This window comes from Pipistrellus hanaki (assembly GCF_964339955.1).
Source record: "Pipistrellus hanaki genome assembly, chromosome: 1".
Taxonomy (NCBI): Eukaryota; Metazoa; Chordata; class Mammalia; order Chiroptera; family Vespertilionidae; genus Pipistrellus; species Pipistrellus hanaki.
The window spans coordinates 122,692,778-122,707,759 of NC_140503.1; the positions used below are offsets into that span (position 1 = coordinate 122,692,778).

Sequence of the window (14,982 nt, forward strand, 5' to 3'; positions counted from 1 at the left end):
AGGTACACCCATCCTTCCTGCAGCTGGCCCTGTCCCTTGGTCCAATTCCCGGATGAACTCCCTGTCGAGGGGACAATTTGCATACTACTCTTTTATTATATAGAGTATTAGAGGCCCAGCGCACAATTAAATCTTGGGCATGTGGGGTCCTCTAGGCCTAGCCTGCCTGCCTCACTGACCCCCTTACTTCTCAACCACCCTGGAGGCTCTCAGTCTTTTGAGCCACATTCTGAAGCCTGAACCTCACAACTGGGTGAAGGTGGAGAGAGCCACTTTACCCTCACCAGGAAATTGAAGTCTCAGGGTATGTGTGACCTGCCCGTGGTCTCCCAGAATAAGTTTCCTTTGAGTTCAGCCTACATTCCATGACCCCCAAGTCTGAGAAAGGTAGGGACTCAGAAGCCTTTTTATATATTTTTCAGAACCCCCTTTAAAATATGGAATCATTTGAGTTTCCCTCTTCTCCAAACCTGGAGGGTGTAGCACTGGCCTTTCCTTCCCAATGAGACCAGCTCTGGCTGCAGCTCCGCTCTGCGTTCCCTCCCACTGAGCCTGTCCTATTCCTTCTATTCCAAGTGCTCAGGTCACCCCTCTGCCCCCATGTCAGGGGCATATTCTACCTCCTCATTGGCTGCCTCCTGGTAATGGATTGTGATGGTGTGAGCACATCACTGCATGACTGTGTGAGGGCCACCAAGGATTTTATTTATAAGTCTAGAGGCCTGGTGTGTGTGTGTGTTCCTCAGCCCGGCCTGCACTCTGTCCAATCTGGGACTCCTTGGGGGATTGGGCCTAAACTGGCAGTCAGACATTCCTCTCACAATCCAGGACTGCAGGCTCCCAACTGCTCACCTGCCAGCCTTCCTGATTGCCCCTAACCGCTTTTGCCTACCAGCCTGATCACCCCCTAACCACTCCCCTGCCAGCCTGATTGATGCCTAACTGCTCCCCTGCCAGCCTGGTCACCACTAACTGCCCTTCCCTGCCAGCCTGATCCCACCCAACTGCCCTTCCCTGCAGGCTTGGTCCCCCCCAACTTCCCTCTTAACCAACCTGCTCACCCCTAATTGCCCTCCCCTGCCAGCTTGATTGCCCATAATTGCTCTCCCCTGCTGGTCTTGCCGGCCTCCCCCTGCAGGTCTGGGTCCCCCCACATTGCCCTCCCCTGCAGGCCCGATTCCCTCCAAATTGCCCTCCCCTGCAGGCCTGATCACCCCTAACTGCCCTCCCCTGCATGCCTGGTCCCTCCCAACTGCCCTCCCCTGCAGGCCTTGTCACCCTAACTGCCCTCCCCTGCAGGCTTGGTTCCCTCCAACTGCTCTCCCCTGCAGACCTGGGTCCCTTTCTCCCCAACTGCCCTTTCTTGCAGGCCTGGTTACCCCCTACTTCCCTCCTCTGCCAGCCTGGTTACCCCTAACTTCCCTCTCTTGCAGGCTTGATCACCCAAGCTGCCCTCCCTTACAGACCTGGTTTCCCCTAACTGCTCTCCCCTGCAGGCCTGGGTCACCTTCAACTTCCCTCCCCTGCTGGCCTGGTACTCCCCCACCCCTCAACTGCCCTTTCCTGCAGGCCTGGTGCTCCCAACTTCCCTCCCTACTGCCCTCCCCTGCTGGCCTGATTGCCCACAACTGTATTCCCTTGCAGACCTGGCTTGTCCCAACTACCCTCCCCTGCTGGCCATCTTGTGGTGGCCATCTTGTGGTGGCCATCTTGTGTCCACATGGGGGCAGCCATCTTTGACAACATGGGGGCAGCCAATTTATGTGTTGGAGTAACAATTAATTTGCATATTACTCGTTTATTAGGTAGGATAGAGGCCTGATGCACGGGTGGGGATCAGCTGGTTTGTCCTGAAGGGTGTCCTAGATCAGGGTGGGGGTTCCCTTGGGGTGTAAGGTGGCCTGGGTGAGGGGCCTGTGGTGATTTGCAGGCCAGCCACGCCCCTGGTGATCTAAGCATAGGCCAGGGTCAGTTGCAAGCAGGTAACTGGGATTTATTTATCTTCTATAATTGAAACTTTGTAGCCTTGAGCGGAGGCCAGGAAAGGCCAGGGCGAGTTGGGAAGCTTGGTTTCATCCATTGCCTGGGGTAACCCAAGCCTCCTGGTCACTCCAGCTCAGTGGCTGCTACCATCTTTGTTGGGGTTTATTTTCTATATTTGAAACTTTGTAGCTTTGAGCGGAGGCCAGGGCAGGCCAGGAAGCTTGGCTTCCTCCATAGCTGGGGGCAATTCAAGCCTCCTGCTTGCTCCAGCTCCGTCACAGCTGCTGTCTTTGTTGGGATTTATTTATCTTCTATAATTGAAAGTTTGTAGATTTGAGTGGAGGCCTAGACATTCCAGGGCTTCAGTAGCTTGGCTTCTTCCATTGCTGGGGGCAACCCAAGCCTCCTGCTCGCTTCAGCTCTCTCGCGGCTACCATCTTAGTTTGGTTAATATGCGTACTGATTGGCTGGTGGGCGTAGTGGAGTGATGGTCAATTTGCATGTTTTTCTTTTATTAGTGTAGATATACATATATATGTTTAAATATATTTTAATTGGTTTCAGAGAGGAAGTTAGAGTTAGAGTAAAAATATAATGATGAGAGAGAATCATTGATCAGCTGCTTCCTGCACACCCCATTAGGGATCAAGCCCACAACCCGGGCAATATGTCCTTGACTAGAATCAAAAGATTCCTTGACTGGGATTTTTTAGTCTACATTTGATGATGTATCCAAACTGGCTAGGGATATATAGATATAAATGTATATATATATTTAAATTATTTTTTGTTAGTTTGTTTTAGAAAGAGTAAGAGGGAGAACGAGCGAAAGAGAGACAAACATCAATTTGTTATTTCACTTATTTATGCATTCAATGATTAATTCTTTAAAAAAAAAATATATATATATTTTTAAAGTACTTGTTTTCTGAAAGTGATGCTATTTCTTCTTTGGTGACATGAAGGAATTTACCAGTGAAAAATATGAGTCTAGGGTTCTGTTTTGAGGATGAATTTTGATAATGAATTCAACCTAAAGGTTTCTTTAAATATTTGTATCATCATATCAATTTTGTCAAGTTGTATTTTTCAGGGAAGTTTTTCATTTCATCAAAGTTGTTTAATTGATTAATGTAAAATTATTAATGTTTTTTTGTCCTTTTAATATCTGTTAGTTCCATAGTGATAATTCCTTTTTTATTCTTTATATTGGTTATTTGTATATGTGTGTGTGTGTGTGTGTTTACTATTTTTATTGATTGCCGAAAGGAAGGGATAGAAAGATAGAAACATCAATGATGAGAGAGAATCATTGATTGGCTGCCTCCTGCACGTCCCCTAATGGGGGTTGTGCCCCCAACCAGGGCAGTGCCTTTGACCAGAATCAAACCCAGGACACTTCAGTCCAAGGCCTACACTCTATCCACTGAGAAAAACTAGCCAGAGCTATTTATTAATTTTTAAAAATATAGTTTTGTTAGTTACCAAGAGAGAAATGTTAACATACTATACTATGTTTGTGAAATTGTGTATTTATCCCTTTACTTGTGATAGTTTTATCTCATATATTTTGAATCATTATGAGGCACATATTTATGTCCTCATTTTTTGAAATATATTTATTGATTTTTACAGAAAGGAAGAGAGAGGGATAGAGAGTTAGAAACATCGATGAGAGAGAATCACCGATCAACTGCCTCTTGCACACCCCCTACTAGGGATGTGTCTGCAACCAAGGTTCCATTACCAAGGTTGCACACCCCCTACTAGGGATGTGTCTGCAACACAGCTTCTCCAGTCCCTGGAAACAACAAATCTATTGTACTTTCTGTCTATATTCTGGAAATTTCATATAAATGGAATCATACAATACTTGGCATTTTGTCAGTGCCTTTTTCTCTCTTAGCATAATGTGTTTACAGTTCATGATGTATTAGAATTTCCTTTTTATTGCCAAAGAACATTCCATTTCATGGATGTACCACATTTTATATACTCATTAACTAATTGATGGACATTTAGGTTTTATCTACATTTTGGCTATTATGAATAATGCTGTCATGACCATTTGTGTACACACTTTTATGTATACATCTGTTTTCATTTCTTTTGGGTTTGGAGTTTTGGATCAAACTTGTGATAACTATATTTAACCATTTGAGGAACTGCCAATGTAGCTATCCCACTTTATATTCCATCAAAAATATATGAGGGGTCTAATTTCTCCCATATCCTTGCCAACAGGATATATTTAAAAATTTTTTAATCTTTGAATCTTTATTGTTGAAGGTATTACTTATGTTCCCCCCACCATTGCCCTCTTCTAGCCCATACCTGGCCCCCCATTCCAGGCCTTCTACGACACTGTTGTCTGTGTTCATGGGTTATGCATTTATAACCCTGCTAGTGGTTCGCAACCTGTGGGTTGCGACACAGGTTAAAAACCGCTGCTATAGAGCCTAAGACCATCGGAAAACACAGATACTTACATTACATTTCAAAACAGTAGCAAAGTTACAGTTATGAAGTAGCAACGAAAATAATTTTATGGTTGGGGGTCACCACAACATGAGGAACTGTATTAAAGGGTTGCAGCATTAGAAAGGTTGAGAACCACTGCCTAGGCCTTCAGTAGGTGTTAGACTTATTGATACTGTTCAGTATGTTTTTCCTTTTTTTTCACTATTTTCTTTTTCAGATTAGATCCTATAAATGTAGCTTCAATATCCTATTTCACTTATTATAGGTACATTTTCATTTACCTCACAGAATCCTATCTAATATGCAAATTAACCATCATTTTGCTACACCCTCAAGCCATACCCACCAGCCAATCAGGAGTGACTATGAAAATTAACTCAACCAAGATGGCTGCGGCCATGAGAGAGCAGGAGGCTTGGGTTTCCTCGGCATTGGAAAAAACCAAGCTTTCTGTACACTCTGGCTGCCAGAGGCCTCCACTCAAGGCTACTTAGTTTTAATTATAAATCCCAGATAGCAAGGCCTCCGTTTGGGTCACTGGGGAGCGTGGCTGGCCTGCAAACCACCACAGGACCCTCACCTAAGCTGCCCCACGCCCCAAGGGAACGCCTACCCTGATCCTGGACACCCTTTAAGGCAAATCATCCAGCCCCCACCCATGTACCAGGCATCTGTCTTATGTAATAAAAGAGTAATATGCAAATTGACTGTCACTCCAACACACAAGATGGCTGCCACAAGATGGCAAGCAGGGGAGGACAGTTGGGAGGCACCAGGCCTGCAAAAGAGGGCAGTTCGGGGCAGTCAAGCCTGCAAGGGAGGGAAGTTAGGGGTGACCAGGTCAGTAGAGGAGGGAAGTTGGGGACGACGGGGGCTGTAGGGAAGGGCAGTTGTTGGTGGTGGGGGGGGGCAGGCCTGCAGGGGAGAGCAGTTGGGGGTACCAGGCCTGCAGAGGAGGGCAGTTAGGGGTGACCAGGCTTGCAGGAGAGAGCAGTTAGGGGTGGCCAGGTTTGCAGGGGAGGGCAGTTGGGGGTGGGGTGGGCAGGACTCCAGGGGAGGGCAGTTGGGGGCAGTTAGGGGCAATCAGGCCAGCTGGGGAACAGTTAGGTGTCGATCAAGCTGACAGGGGAGTGGTTAGGGTGTGATCAGGCTGGCAGGCATAAGTGGTTAGGGGCAATCAGGAAGGCAGGCAAGTGGTTGGGAGCCAGCAGTCTGGATTGTGAGAGGGATATCCCACTGCCCGTTTAGGCCCGATTCTGGTGGGATCGGGCCTAAAGGGAGATCGGGCATGCCTCAAAAGGTCCTAGATTGGAGTGGGTGCAGGCTGGGCTGAGGGACCACTCCCCTCCCATGTACAAATTTCATGCACTAGGCCTCTAGTTTATAATAATAAAAGTGTAATATGCTAATTAGATGAAATGATCTTCCAGTTGAAGCCAGGCTGCAAGGGAAGCCCTGGTTCTGGGTGCCTGTCGGCAGCTGGAGGGAAGCCGCTGCTGGCAGCTGGGGAAAGAAAGGCCTACTCTTTTTAAAAAATATATATTTTGTTGATTTTTTACAGAGAGGAGGAGAGAGGGACAAAGTTAGAAACATCGATGAGAGAGAAACATCGATCAGCTGCCTCTTGCACACCCCCCACTGGGGATGTACCCGCAACCAAGGTACATGCCCCTGACTGGAATCGAACCTGGGATCTTTTAGTCCACTCTATCCACTGAGCCAAACTGGTTTCAGCGGAAGGCCTACTCTTGAACGATTTTCATGCATTGGGCCTCTAGTCTATGATGATAAAAGGGTAATATGCTATTTAGACCCATCGACCTTCCGGATGACATTCCAGACAACCTTTAGGACGAAGTGGGGGCCTTGCAGCCCATTGCACAAATTTTGTGTATTGGGCCTCTAGTCTATTATAAAGTAGAACAAGTAATGTTGTCTTACATTATAAAGGTGGAAAATAGTTGTATGCTTTCTTACTATACATGATTAAAATAAAAAAGAAGGAACCTTGTATAATTTCTACTTGTTTGGGCCATTACAATTAAAGCTTTTTTTATCTTGGTAAATTGTGGTGAGATCTCTAATAGTTGTCTCTTTTGGAGGAGCAGTATCTTCTTATAATGTTTCCCCTTTCGCAGGACTTACTTGTACCTTTTTAAAAGGTACCCCATATTGTACCTTTTATATCTCACTAAAATAAGAGTGGTACCCCATATTGTACCTTTTATATCTCACTAAAATAAGAGTGGATCTGTGGAATTCTAGTACTAACACATGTAGCTGCAGCCTGCCCTGCAAAATTTTTCAGTTTAGATTGGTTTACTATAGGATCTGAAGCCTCTGTTATCCATGATGCCTCATAGCAGATCCTTTTTTTTCTGAGCTTATAGTACAGCCTTCTGACTATAACTTAATCTTGTTTTTTTTTCTATAATCATGTTTTTTTCTCAAAGTCTCCTGTCTATTTTTACTCTTAGTGGAAAGATAAAATCATATTTTTTATGTAGCATATAATAATTTGTCTATAAGAATCCTACCTAATAAAAGAGTAATATGCAAATTAACCATCACTCTGCTATACCCACAAGCCATGCCCACCAGCTACGCCCAACCACGCCCACAGCCAATCAGAGCGAGTATGCAAATAAACCCAACCAAGATGGCTACAGCCACAGAGAACAGGAGGGAGACTTGGGTTTCCCAGGCAATGGAGGATGCCAAGCTTTCTTCCTGCCCTAGCTAGCCTAAACCTCCATTCAAGGCTACAAAGTTCCAATTATAGAAGGTAAAGAAATCAAAATAGAAATGGCAGTAGCCTCGGAGCTGGAAAAAGTGAGAGGCTAGGGTTGCCTCTGGCAATGGAGGAAGCAAAGCTTTCTGCACATCCTGGCCAGGCCAGACCTCCAATCAAGGCTACAAAGTTTCAATTATAGAAGATACATAAATTCCAACAGAAATGGGTGCTGGCCATGGAGCAAGCAGGAGGCTTGGCTCTGCTCTAGACTATAAAGTTTCAATTGTAGAAGGTAAATAAATTCCAGATACCAGGGCCTCCACTTGGGTTGCCAGGGGGCAATGGCTGGCCTGCAAACCACCACAGGCCCCTCGCTCAGGCTGCTCCATGCCCCAAGGAAACCCCACCCTGATCCGGGACACCCTTCAGGGCAAACCAGCTGATCCCCACCGGTGCACCAGGCCTCTATCCTATCTAATAAGAGTAATATGCAGATTGACCATCACTCCAACCACAATATGGCTGCCCCCATATGATCAAAGATCCTGTCCCTATGTGGACACAAGATGGCCACCACAAGATGGCCAGCAGGGGAGGGCAGTTGGGAGGCACCAGGCCTGCAAGGAAGTGCAGTTGGAGGCAATCAAGCCTGCAGGGGAGGGCAGTTAAAGGTGACCAGGCTGGCAGAGGAGGGAAGTTGGAGGCAAACAGGCTGGCAGGGGAGCAGTTAGACATCAATCAGGCTGGCATGGGAGTGGTTAGAGGGTGATCAGGGTTGCAAGCAGAAGCGGTAGGGGCAATTAGGCAGGTGAGCAGTTGGGAGCCAGCAGTCCTGGATTGTGAGAGGGATGTTGGACTGTCGGACATCCTTTGAGGGTTCCCAGATTGGAGAGGGTGGGCTGAAGGACACCCCTCCCCGCCCCCATGCACAAATTTTGTGCACCAGGCCTCAAGTATAAAACAAATGAAGTATTTTGAAATGAAGAAATAAATTCATTCATATCTCACTATTCTCATCACAGGCCTATTAATATATTTTGTGTATTTTCTTTTAGCATTTTTTCTTAAACAGCCTGAGTGAGGGGCCTGTATTGGTTTGCATTTATTTGTTAACAGTAAAATCTTTGTGAATGTAGCATTCATTCCCTTATGTTTTACAGTTAAGACTTTTTATAAAGTTTTTATATTTATAAACTGCCATATAAAATATTTTTATACATATTCTTTTTATGTTTTGAACTTATAGTATATAAATGATATAATAACAACACAGTACTTAATAAATACTATAGCCATTATATTTTCTTTGGCTTTCTGTGAAGTAATGGAATCAGTAATTTCCTTGAATCATATTGCTAAATTGCTCTCTAAAAGAATTGCATTATGGTGCCATCAATAGTATATGAAAATAAATGTTCACTGTACTCTGAACATGAGGAAAAGCTTTACTAATGTAGTGGGCAAAAAGCTTTTGCCTTTTCTAGTTTGGCAGTGTGAGTCACCGACTTTGGTTCTGGGACATTGTCTCCCCACTGATGGTGGATCTCATCATATCTGTCATTTTAATTGGCCTGGATAGCTTCTGCCAGCTTAGCCTGAGCTCCTTTGTCTTCTAAGTTAACCTGTGTAAAGGTGATGGTGGTACAGGTCTTCCTGTGGACTAGACACCCCACCCTGGCCTTCCTCTTGATAATACAGTAAGGAACCCCCATTTTACTGCACAGTGCAAGCAGGAAGATGACCAGCTTGATGGCATCCATATCATGTACAGTCACTACCAGCTGGGCCTTCTTGTTCTCCACCAAGGGGGTTGCAGTGTTAACCCTTGCTGGAAGGACAAATGGCCTCTTGAGGACATCCCTTTTGCTGGCAGCTTTTTTCTCAGCCCAGACCAACAATTTCTGCTTCTCTTGCTTTGTTTCTGGTCTGTACTTGTGGGCCAGCTTAAGCAGTTGAGTAGCTGTTTGGTGGTCTAGCAGTGTTTCCCAAACTTTTGACATATGTGTACCCCTTCTATAATTTTCGTAATGCTGAGTACCCCTCGTACTCATGAGAACATAGAATTAGGCGCAGCTAAGCACGGTGCAGTGCATATCCCCACCAAACTCTGGTGCAATGTGTACCCCCACCAAACTCTTCCCGTACCACGGGGGATACACGTACCACACTTTGGGAAACATTGGAAGGCGTGAGTGAACTGTTTAATGGCAGGAGACATTTTCAGATACATAATAGAGAATAGTCCTTTGCTACTGCAATCAAATGTTAGAGGGGCCATTGACAAAGTGGGTGAGGTCCTTTTAGGGCAGGATGTCCTGTTCAATTCCAAAATTCTTGGGCCTTTTCTCAAATGGGATATACCATCTTCTTGGCCTCCTGCTTCTTCATAACAGCTGGGGCCGGTACTACCTTCTTCCCCTAAGCCTTCTTTCCTTTCAGTATCTTGGGCCACAACAGGAGAGAGAAATAAAGAAAATTTCTGAATTGTCTATTCTAATGTTTTTCTTGTATAGAAGTTTTTAATTTTTTAGATTTGACTACTGGTTATTTTCAGTCTTAATTCTTATATTGAAATTGTTTTTTCAAACATTTTGGATTTATATTTGTGAGCAGTAAATTTTCAAGGGTCTAATTTGAATTTTTTCTTCCCCAATTGTTGAACATTGTTCTTATACCTAACCATCCCAAAGGGTAATCTATCACTGGCTGTAGTCCTTACATTAGATTTAGTTATACTTCTATGAGTAACTTTTTCCCCCCTCCAAGGTAAATTGTGCAACTAAGAGTATTTTTATCTGTGAAGGAGGTATAACTTAGAACCAAATTATTGTCTGTCTTTAGCAAGTCTGCTTATGTTTTTGCTCTTTCCATGTATCCAGCTGTGGTAGATGCTTGGGTTACAGCCATGAAATGGAATTTATAATCTAGCAAAGGAGATAAATATAATTGCATAAATAATTATGATTGCATTCTACCTAATAAAAGAGTAACACACTAATTGACTGTACCTTCACAATGTCCACCAGTCAATCAGGAGTGAATATGCAAATTAACTCAATAAAGATGGTGGGTTAATTTGCATACACAGGCACCAAGTGGCCAGAGGGCCTGGGGCGGGACGCTTGCTTCGTCACCATGGTGACAACGCAGGTGTTCCGCACAACTCTAGCTGCTCCTGGCCTCTGGGCAACATGGGAAGGTGGAAAGGATGGAGTTGGCTAGAGCGAAGGCAGTGCCGACAGCCAGGGGAATGAAGGACCATTCTTTCATGAACCTTTATTTGTGCATCAGGCTACTAGTATTCAATAAGAAGAAAAGTACATAGATAACTCATAAATGGCACCTAATTTAATAAAGGTATTCAGAGAAACATTTTTTGAAGAAGTGACTTTAAGCAAGGACTTGAGGGAAATAGGAAGTTAGTTAGCTGTGAAAGTGGTTTAGGGTGAGGATAGTATTTTAGGTAGAGTAAAAGCTACATATTTAAAGGCTATCAGACAGGAATGAGCTTTGGAGTATTTACTGAACTGAAAGAAGAAAGGTCAGTATTGCCCAGACAATAATAAGGTCATAGAGAAAAGTAAGGAGTAGATCATGTTAGGAAAACCATTTAAAGTAGGGGTGTCGAACTCAATCAGAGAAGGGGCCAAAATCTAAAATCCAGCCTAAATCGCGGGCCGAATGGTTTACTGAATAGTCATAAACTGACAATGTCATAAACTGACAGCGGAGTGCAGTGATGACAGCGCGGTGCGGGCCACATTGCAAGGCCTGGCGGGCTGGATTTGGCCCGAGGGCCTTGTGTTTGACACATGTGATTTAAAGGATATAAGTGGGGAAGTTATGTATATTCACTTGCATTTTTGAAGTTCATTCTGTAGACTGGAGGGGTCAGGTACTGAGAGACTATTTAGTGCAGGGGTCTTCAAACTACGGCCCGCGGAGGAGTCTGATCCGGCCCGCGAGGTTTTTTGGGCAGTGAGTTCAGCCGAGGTGTTACAGTAGGAATTAGTAGTTCATATAGTCCGGCCCTCCAGCTCTCTGAGGGACCGTGATCTGGCCCCCACTTTAAAAAGTTTGAGGACCACTGAAGTGGTCCTGATGAAAATAGATGTTGGCTTGCAGTTGGCTTAATACTAGTGTTGAAGGAGAGAAGTATTCAAATCTCAACAGTATTTAGGAGGAGAATGGCCAAAATGTGGTGATTTATTAAATATATGAGGTTAGCCCTAGCCTTGTGGCTTAGTTGGTTGAAAGTTGTTCCATGCACCAAAAGGTTACCGGTTCAATTCCTGGTCAGGGCACACACCCAGGTTGTGGGCTTGATCCCCAGTAGGTGGTATGCAGGCAGGAGCCTGTTAATGTTTCTTTCTCACATCGATGTTTCTCTCTCTCTCTCCTACACTTCCTCTATCAAATCAATACAAACATATTCTAAAAACATATATGAGTTTAGGAAATAGGGTAAAGCTGTCAAAAGATGATGCCTAGAATGGGTGATATGTGATTAAGATTATTATTACAAAAATAGGGAAAACTGCAGGAAGAGTATGTGTAGTCATAAATTTGGGACTGAATTTAAAGTGCTTATCCATATAATAATAGAGAAATATGCAAATTAGCTGGGACGCAATAATGTCATGACAGAACAACAGGGACCTGAGGCTGCATGGCACCTGACCTGGGCTTGATGGGGTTCTGAGGCTGTGCCCCTGCCCATAGGGCCTTTATGGGGGTGGGTCTAGGTCTTTCCCAATGGGGGTGGGGCTGGCCAGGTCTGGGTCTCCTGCATTTTTGAAGCGTGTACAGGTGGTGGGTGGGGATTTGACTCTTGGTCCCACAGTGTGACCTAGATTCTGAGGGAGATTTTCATAAGCATTTTAATAATTTTCTTTCATCTCTGACACTTCTATTATAAAGGGCAAATAGCGATATTAAAATATTTTCTCTAATTACTTTTTTTTCTAAAAATGTATTTTTATTGAATTTTTACAGAGAGAAAGGGAGAGGGATAGAGAGTTAGAAACATCGATGAGAGAGAAACATTGATCAGCTGCCTCCTGCACACCCCCTACTGGGGATGTACCCGCAATTAAGATACATGCCCTTGACTGGAATTAAACCTGGGACCCTTCATTCTGGAGGCCGATGCTCTATCCACTGTGCCAAACCAGTTGGGGCTCCTCTAATTCACTTGATATGCATGAATTTCATGCAACGGGCCACTAGTATATTACAGAAAGTTTTACATATGGATCCAAGCAAAATGAATAGGTCAAATTTGTGAGTCACTGGCATATCCTACCAATTTAATTGATGATAGATGTATGGAAAGTGAATGAGATTGCTGAGTGTTTTAACATGAAGTGAGAAGGCATCTTAAGTCAGAGTGCTGAGGAATTTCTGCATTTAAACATTGGATAAGGTGATCAGAGAAGTACTACCAAATGGTGAGAGGAAAATCAGGAGAGTGAAATACTGGGTGACAAGAAATAATAGCATCTCATGGCTTATGTTTTGTATACTTAATTTTCTGTTCTTATTTTTCTTTGTAATTTATTTATGTTACTATATTATATGCTGCAAGTTTAGGGAACATGTGGGGGTTATACAATAAATACTCAGGTGTGACCTATAGGAAGATATTCTTCGTAGTAAGACAATGTCATTAAACAGTCCTTTTAGTCCTTGCTGGTGTGGCTCGGTTGTGCGTAGTAGTCCCATGCACTCAAAAGTTGCCACTAGATATCCTATCAGGGTGCATGCCTGGGTTTTAGGCTTGATCCCCAGAAGGGGGGCATACCCATTGATGTTTTGCTCTCCCGTTGATATTTCTCTCCCTCTCCATTCCCCTCTCTCTATAAAAATTGATTAAAAAAATCTTAAAGAGCTTACTGTTTATTAATTTTATAACTGTATTTGTCCTCTTGTCAGTAGTGAAAAGAAAGATAAGTAGTGGCTCTATGTTTATTTCTGGTTTTAAATTGGGGAGTGGTAGGCCGTGGGATTCATGATAACTTCCGAGTACCATTTTGTGTGAATAAGAGTAACTAGAATAATTAGAGTACTTTCTTCCAGAAAGGAGGCCAGCATATGTGATACCGACCATGCCTTGCCACCTAAATTAAAATTCTAAATTTTTGAGTTTGGCTCTTTATTTTAGAACAAATCAGACCTAACTGAATAGACTAAGCCTAGCTGATCTTAGTAGAAAGTAAAGAGCTAGAAGCAAAGGTTAAAAACCATGCACCAGTCCTATGTTGAGAGAATCTTTTTGTTTTTAATTTAACACTAACAAATCTTGGCAGGAATTTATAAGTAAGCAACAATTTACTTTGTAAAAGTTATCTGGTGCTCTGAAAAAGATCTCATGTCAAGGAGAATTACAATACTTTGTGAGGAATGTTCTGAAATGTTACTCTTGGTGGCAACTAGTACAAATGTTGCTCCTACTTTTTAAAAATAGTTTTGAAGTTACAAGGAAGATGTTATACTTTTGTAATCTGAAAAATATCTTTGTTTCCTTTCTTTTTTTTTTTTTTTAAATAGAGATGTGAACTGTGTCCTCATAAGGATGGAGCTTTAAAAAGAACAGATAATGGGGGTAAGTGCAGAGATTTTTGAAAAAAATTTTATTGAAGACTGGATTGGGAAAATATTTTAAGGTATTTGGTAGTTCATATAATTATATAAAATTGAATAGTGTTTGCCACTCAAATATTTTTTATAGCAGTGGATATAATTTATGAATTATTTTTTATTGAAAAAGTTTTTCTACTTTGTGGATAGAATTAAGCATTGTTTTTTTTCTTAATACAGAGCAATCGACATACTTATAATTAAAATTTTGATTTTCTTTTTAAATGGATACAGTTCATTATAGAAAGTATTTTTGAAAAATAAGCTGCTCACTCTCTCTTCCTCCCTCTCTTCTTTCCTTCCTCCCTCCTTCCCTCCCTCCCTCCCTCCCCCTTCACAGCTAGAGTTAAAATCTGTTGTTTTAGACCCCTGCCCCCCTTTTGTGTATTGCAGGACAGATGATGTTTTTATTGAATGTTAATTTTAACACACTTGAGGGCCTTTTGGCTGATTCCTAAATTCTGTTGTGCTTTCGTATTTCTCATTTTCATTTCTGTTTTTAGTTATCTCCCTCAGAGAAACATATTTCTTTATAGTTCAGTACCATGAATTTATTAAACTGTGGCATCCTGTGAAAATCAAGTAATTCATGAAGAAATTTAAAAAGTAGAAGTATATTTGTTCTGTAGCTAAGATCTGGAAACAGCCCAAGTACCCATTAGGTATGGTACATTTATATTAAAAAAGCTATGGTAAATTTATACCATGGAATACCATGCAGCAATAAAAATGAAGGATCTCTTATCTTTTGAGATAGCATGGAGGGACCTGGAGAGTATTATGTTAAGTGGATAAACCAGTTATAGAAAGACATATATAACATGATCTCACTCATATGTGAAATCTAATGAATAAAATAAACTGATGAACAAAACTGATCCAGAGACATAGAAAAATGGAACTTGAATCTTAGAGAGAAGGGGTGGGAAAAGATCAATCAAAGAACTTACATGCGTATTAGTAACGCTGAACATGAATCCGTGCACCAGTAGCTTGCCAGTAGCTTGCTGCTGCCCTCCAGTAGCTCTCCACCCGCTGCCCTGCCATGCCCTCCTGTAGCTCCCCCTGCCCCCGCTCATAGCTTGCTGCTCTGCCCCCTCCTGTAGCTCCCACCGGCTTGTAGCTCGCTGCCTCAGTCTCCTGCT

The 14,982-nt window shown here is 43.0% G+C and overlaps 2 protein-coding genes across 17 annotated transcripts in view; one reads left to right on the forward strand and one right to left on the reverse strand.

Moving 5' to 3' along the window:
- Positions 1–14,982, forward strand: part of MLLT10 (MLLT10 histone lysine methyltransferase DOT1L cofactor) — a 230,037-nt gene that overhangs the window by 47,713 nt on the left and 167,342 nt on the right. For 13 of the 16 annotated variants that reach the window (XM_084868008.1, XM_084867998.1, XM_084868007.1 and 10 more), the window contains one exon: positions 13,748–13,802. The exons of the other annotated variants lie outside the window; for them this stretch is intronic. In XM_084868008.1, the coding sequence (XP_084724134.1) occupies positions 13,748–13,802 (55 nt within the window). The remainder of the gene's footprint in view (positions 1–13,747; positions 13,803–14,982) is intronic. 16 annotated transcript variants of the gene reach the window in all.
- On the reverse strand, positions 8,647–9,215 carry LOC311612418 (large ribosomal subunit protein eL8-like; the record flags this gene model as incomplete). Its single annotated transcript, XM_084865348.1, is given in 2 exon segments — positions 8,647–8,760; positions 8,764–9,215. Coding segments are annotated over 2 exon segments (549 nt in total). The 5' UTR covers positions 9,199–9,215.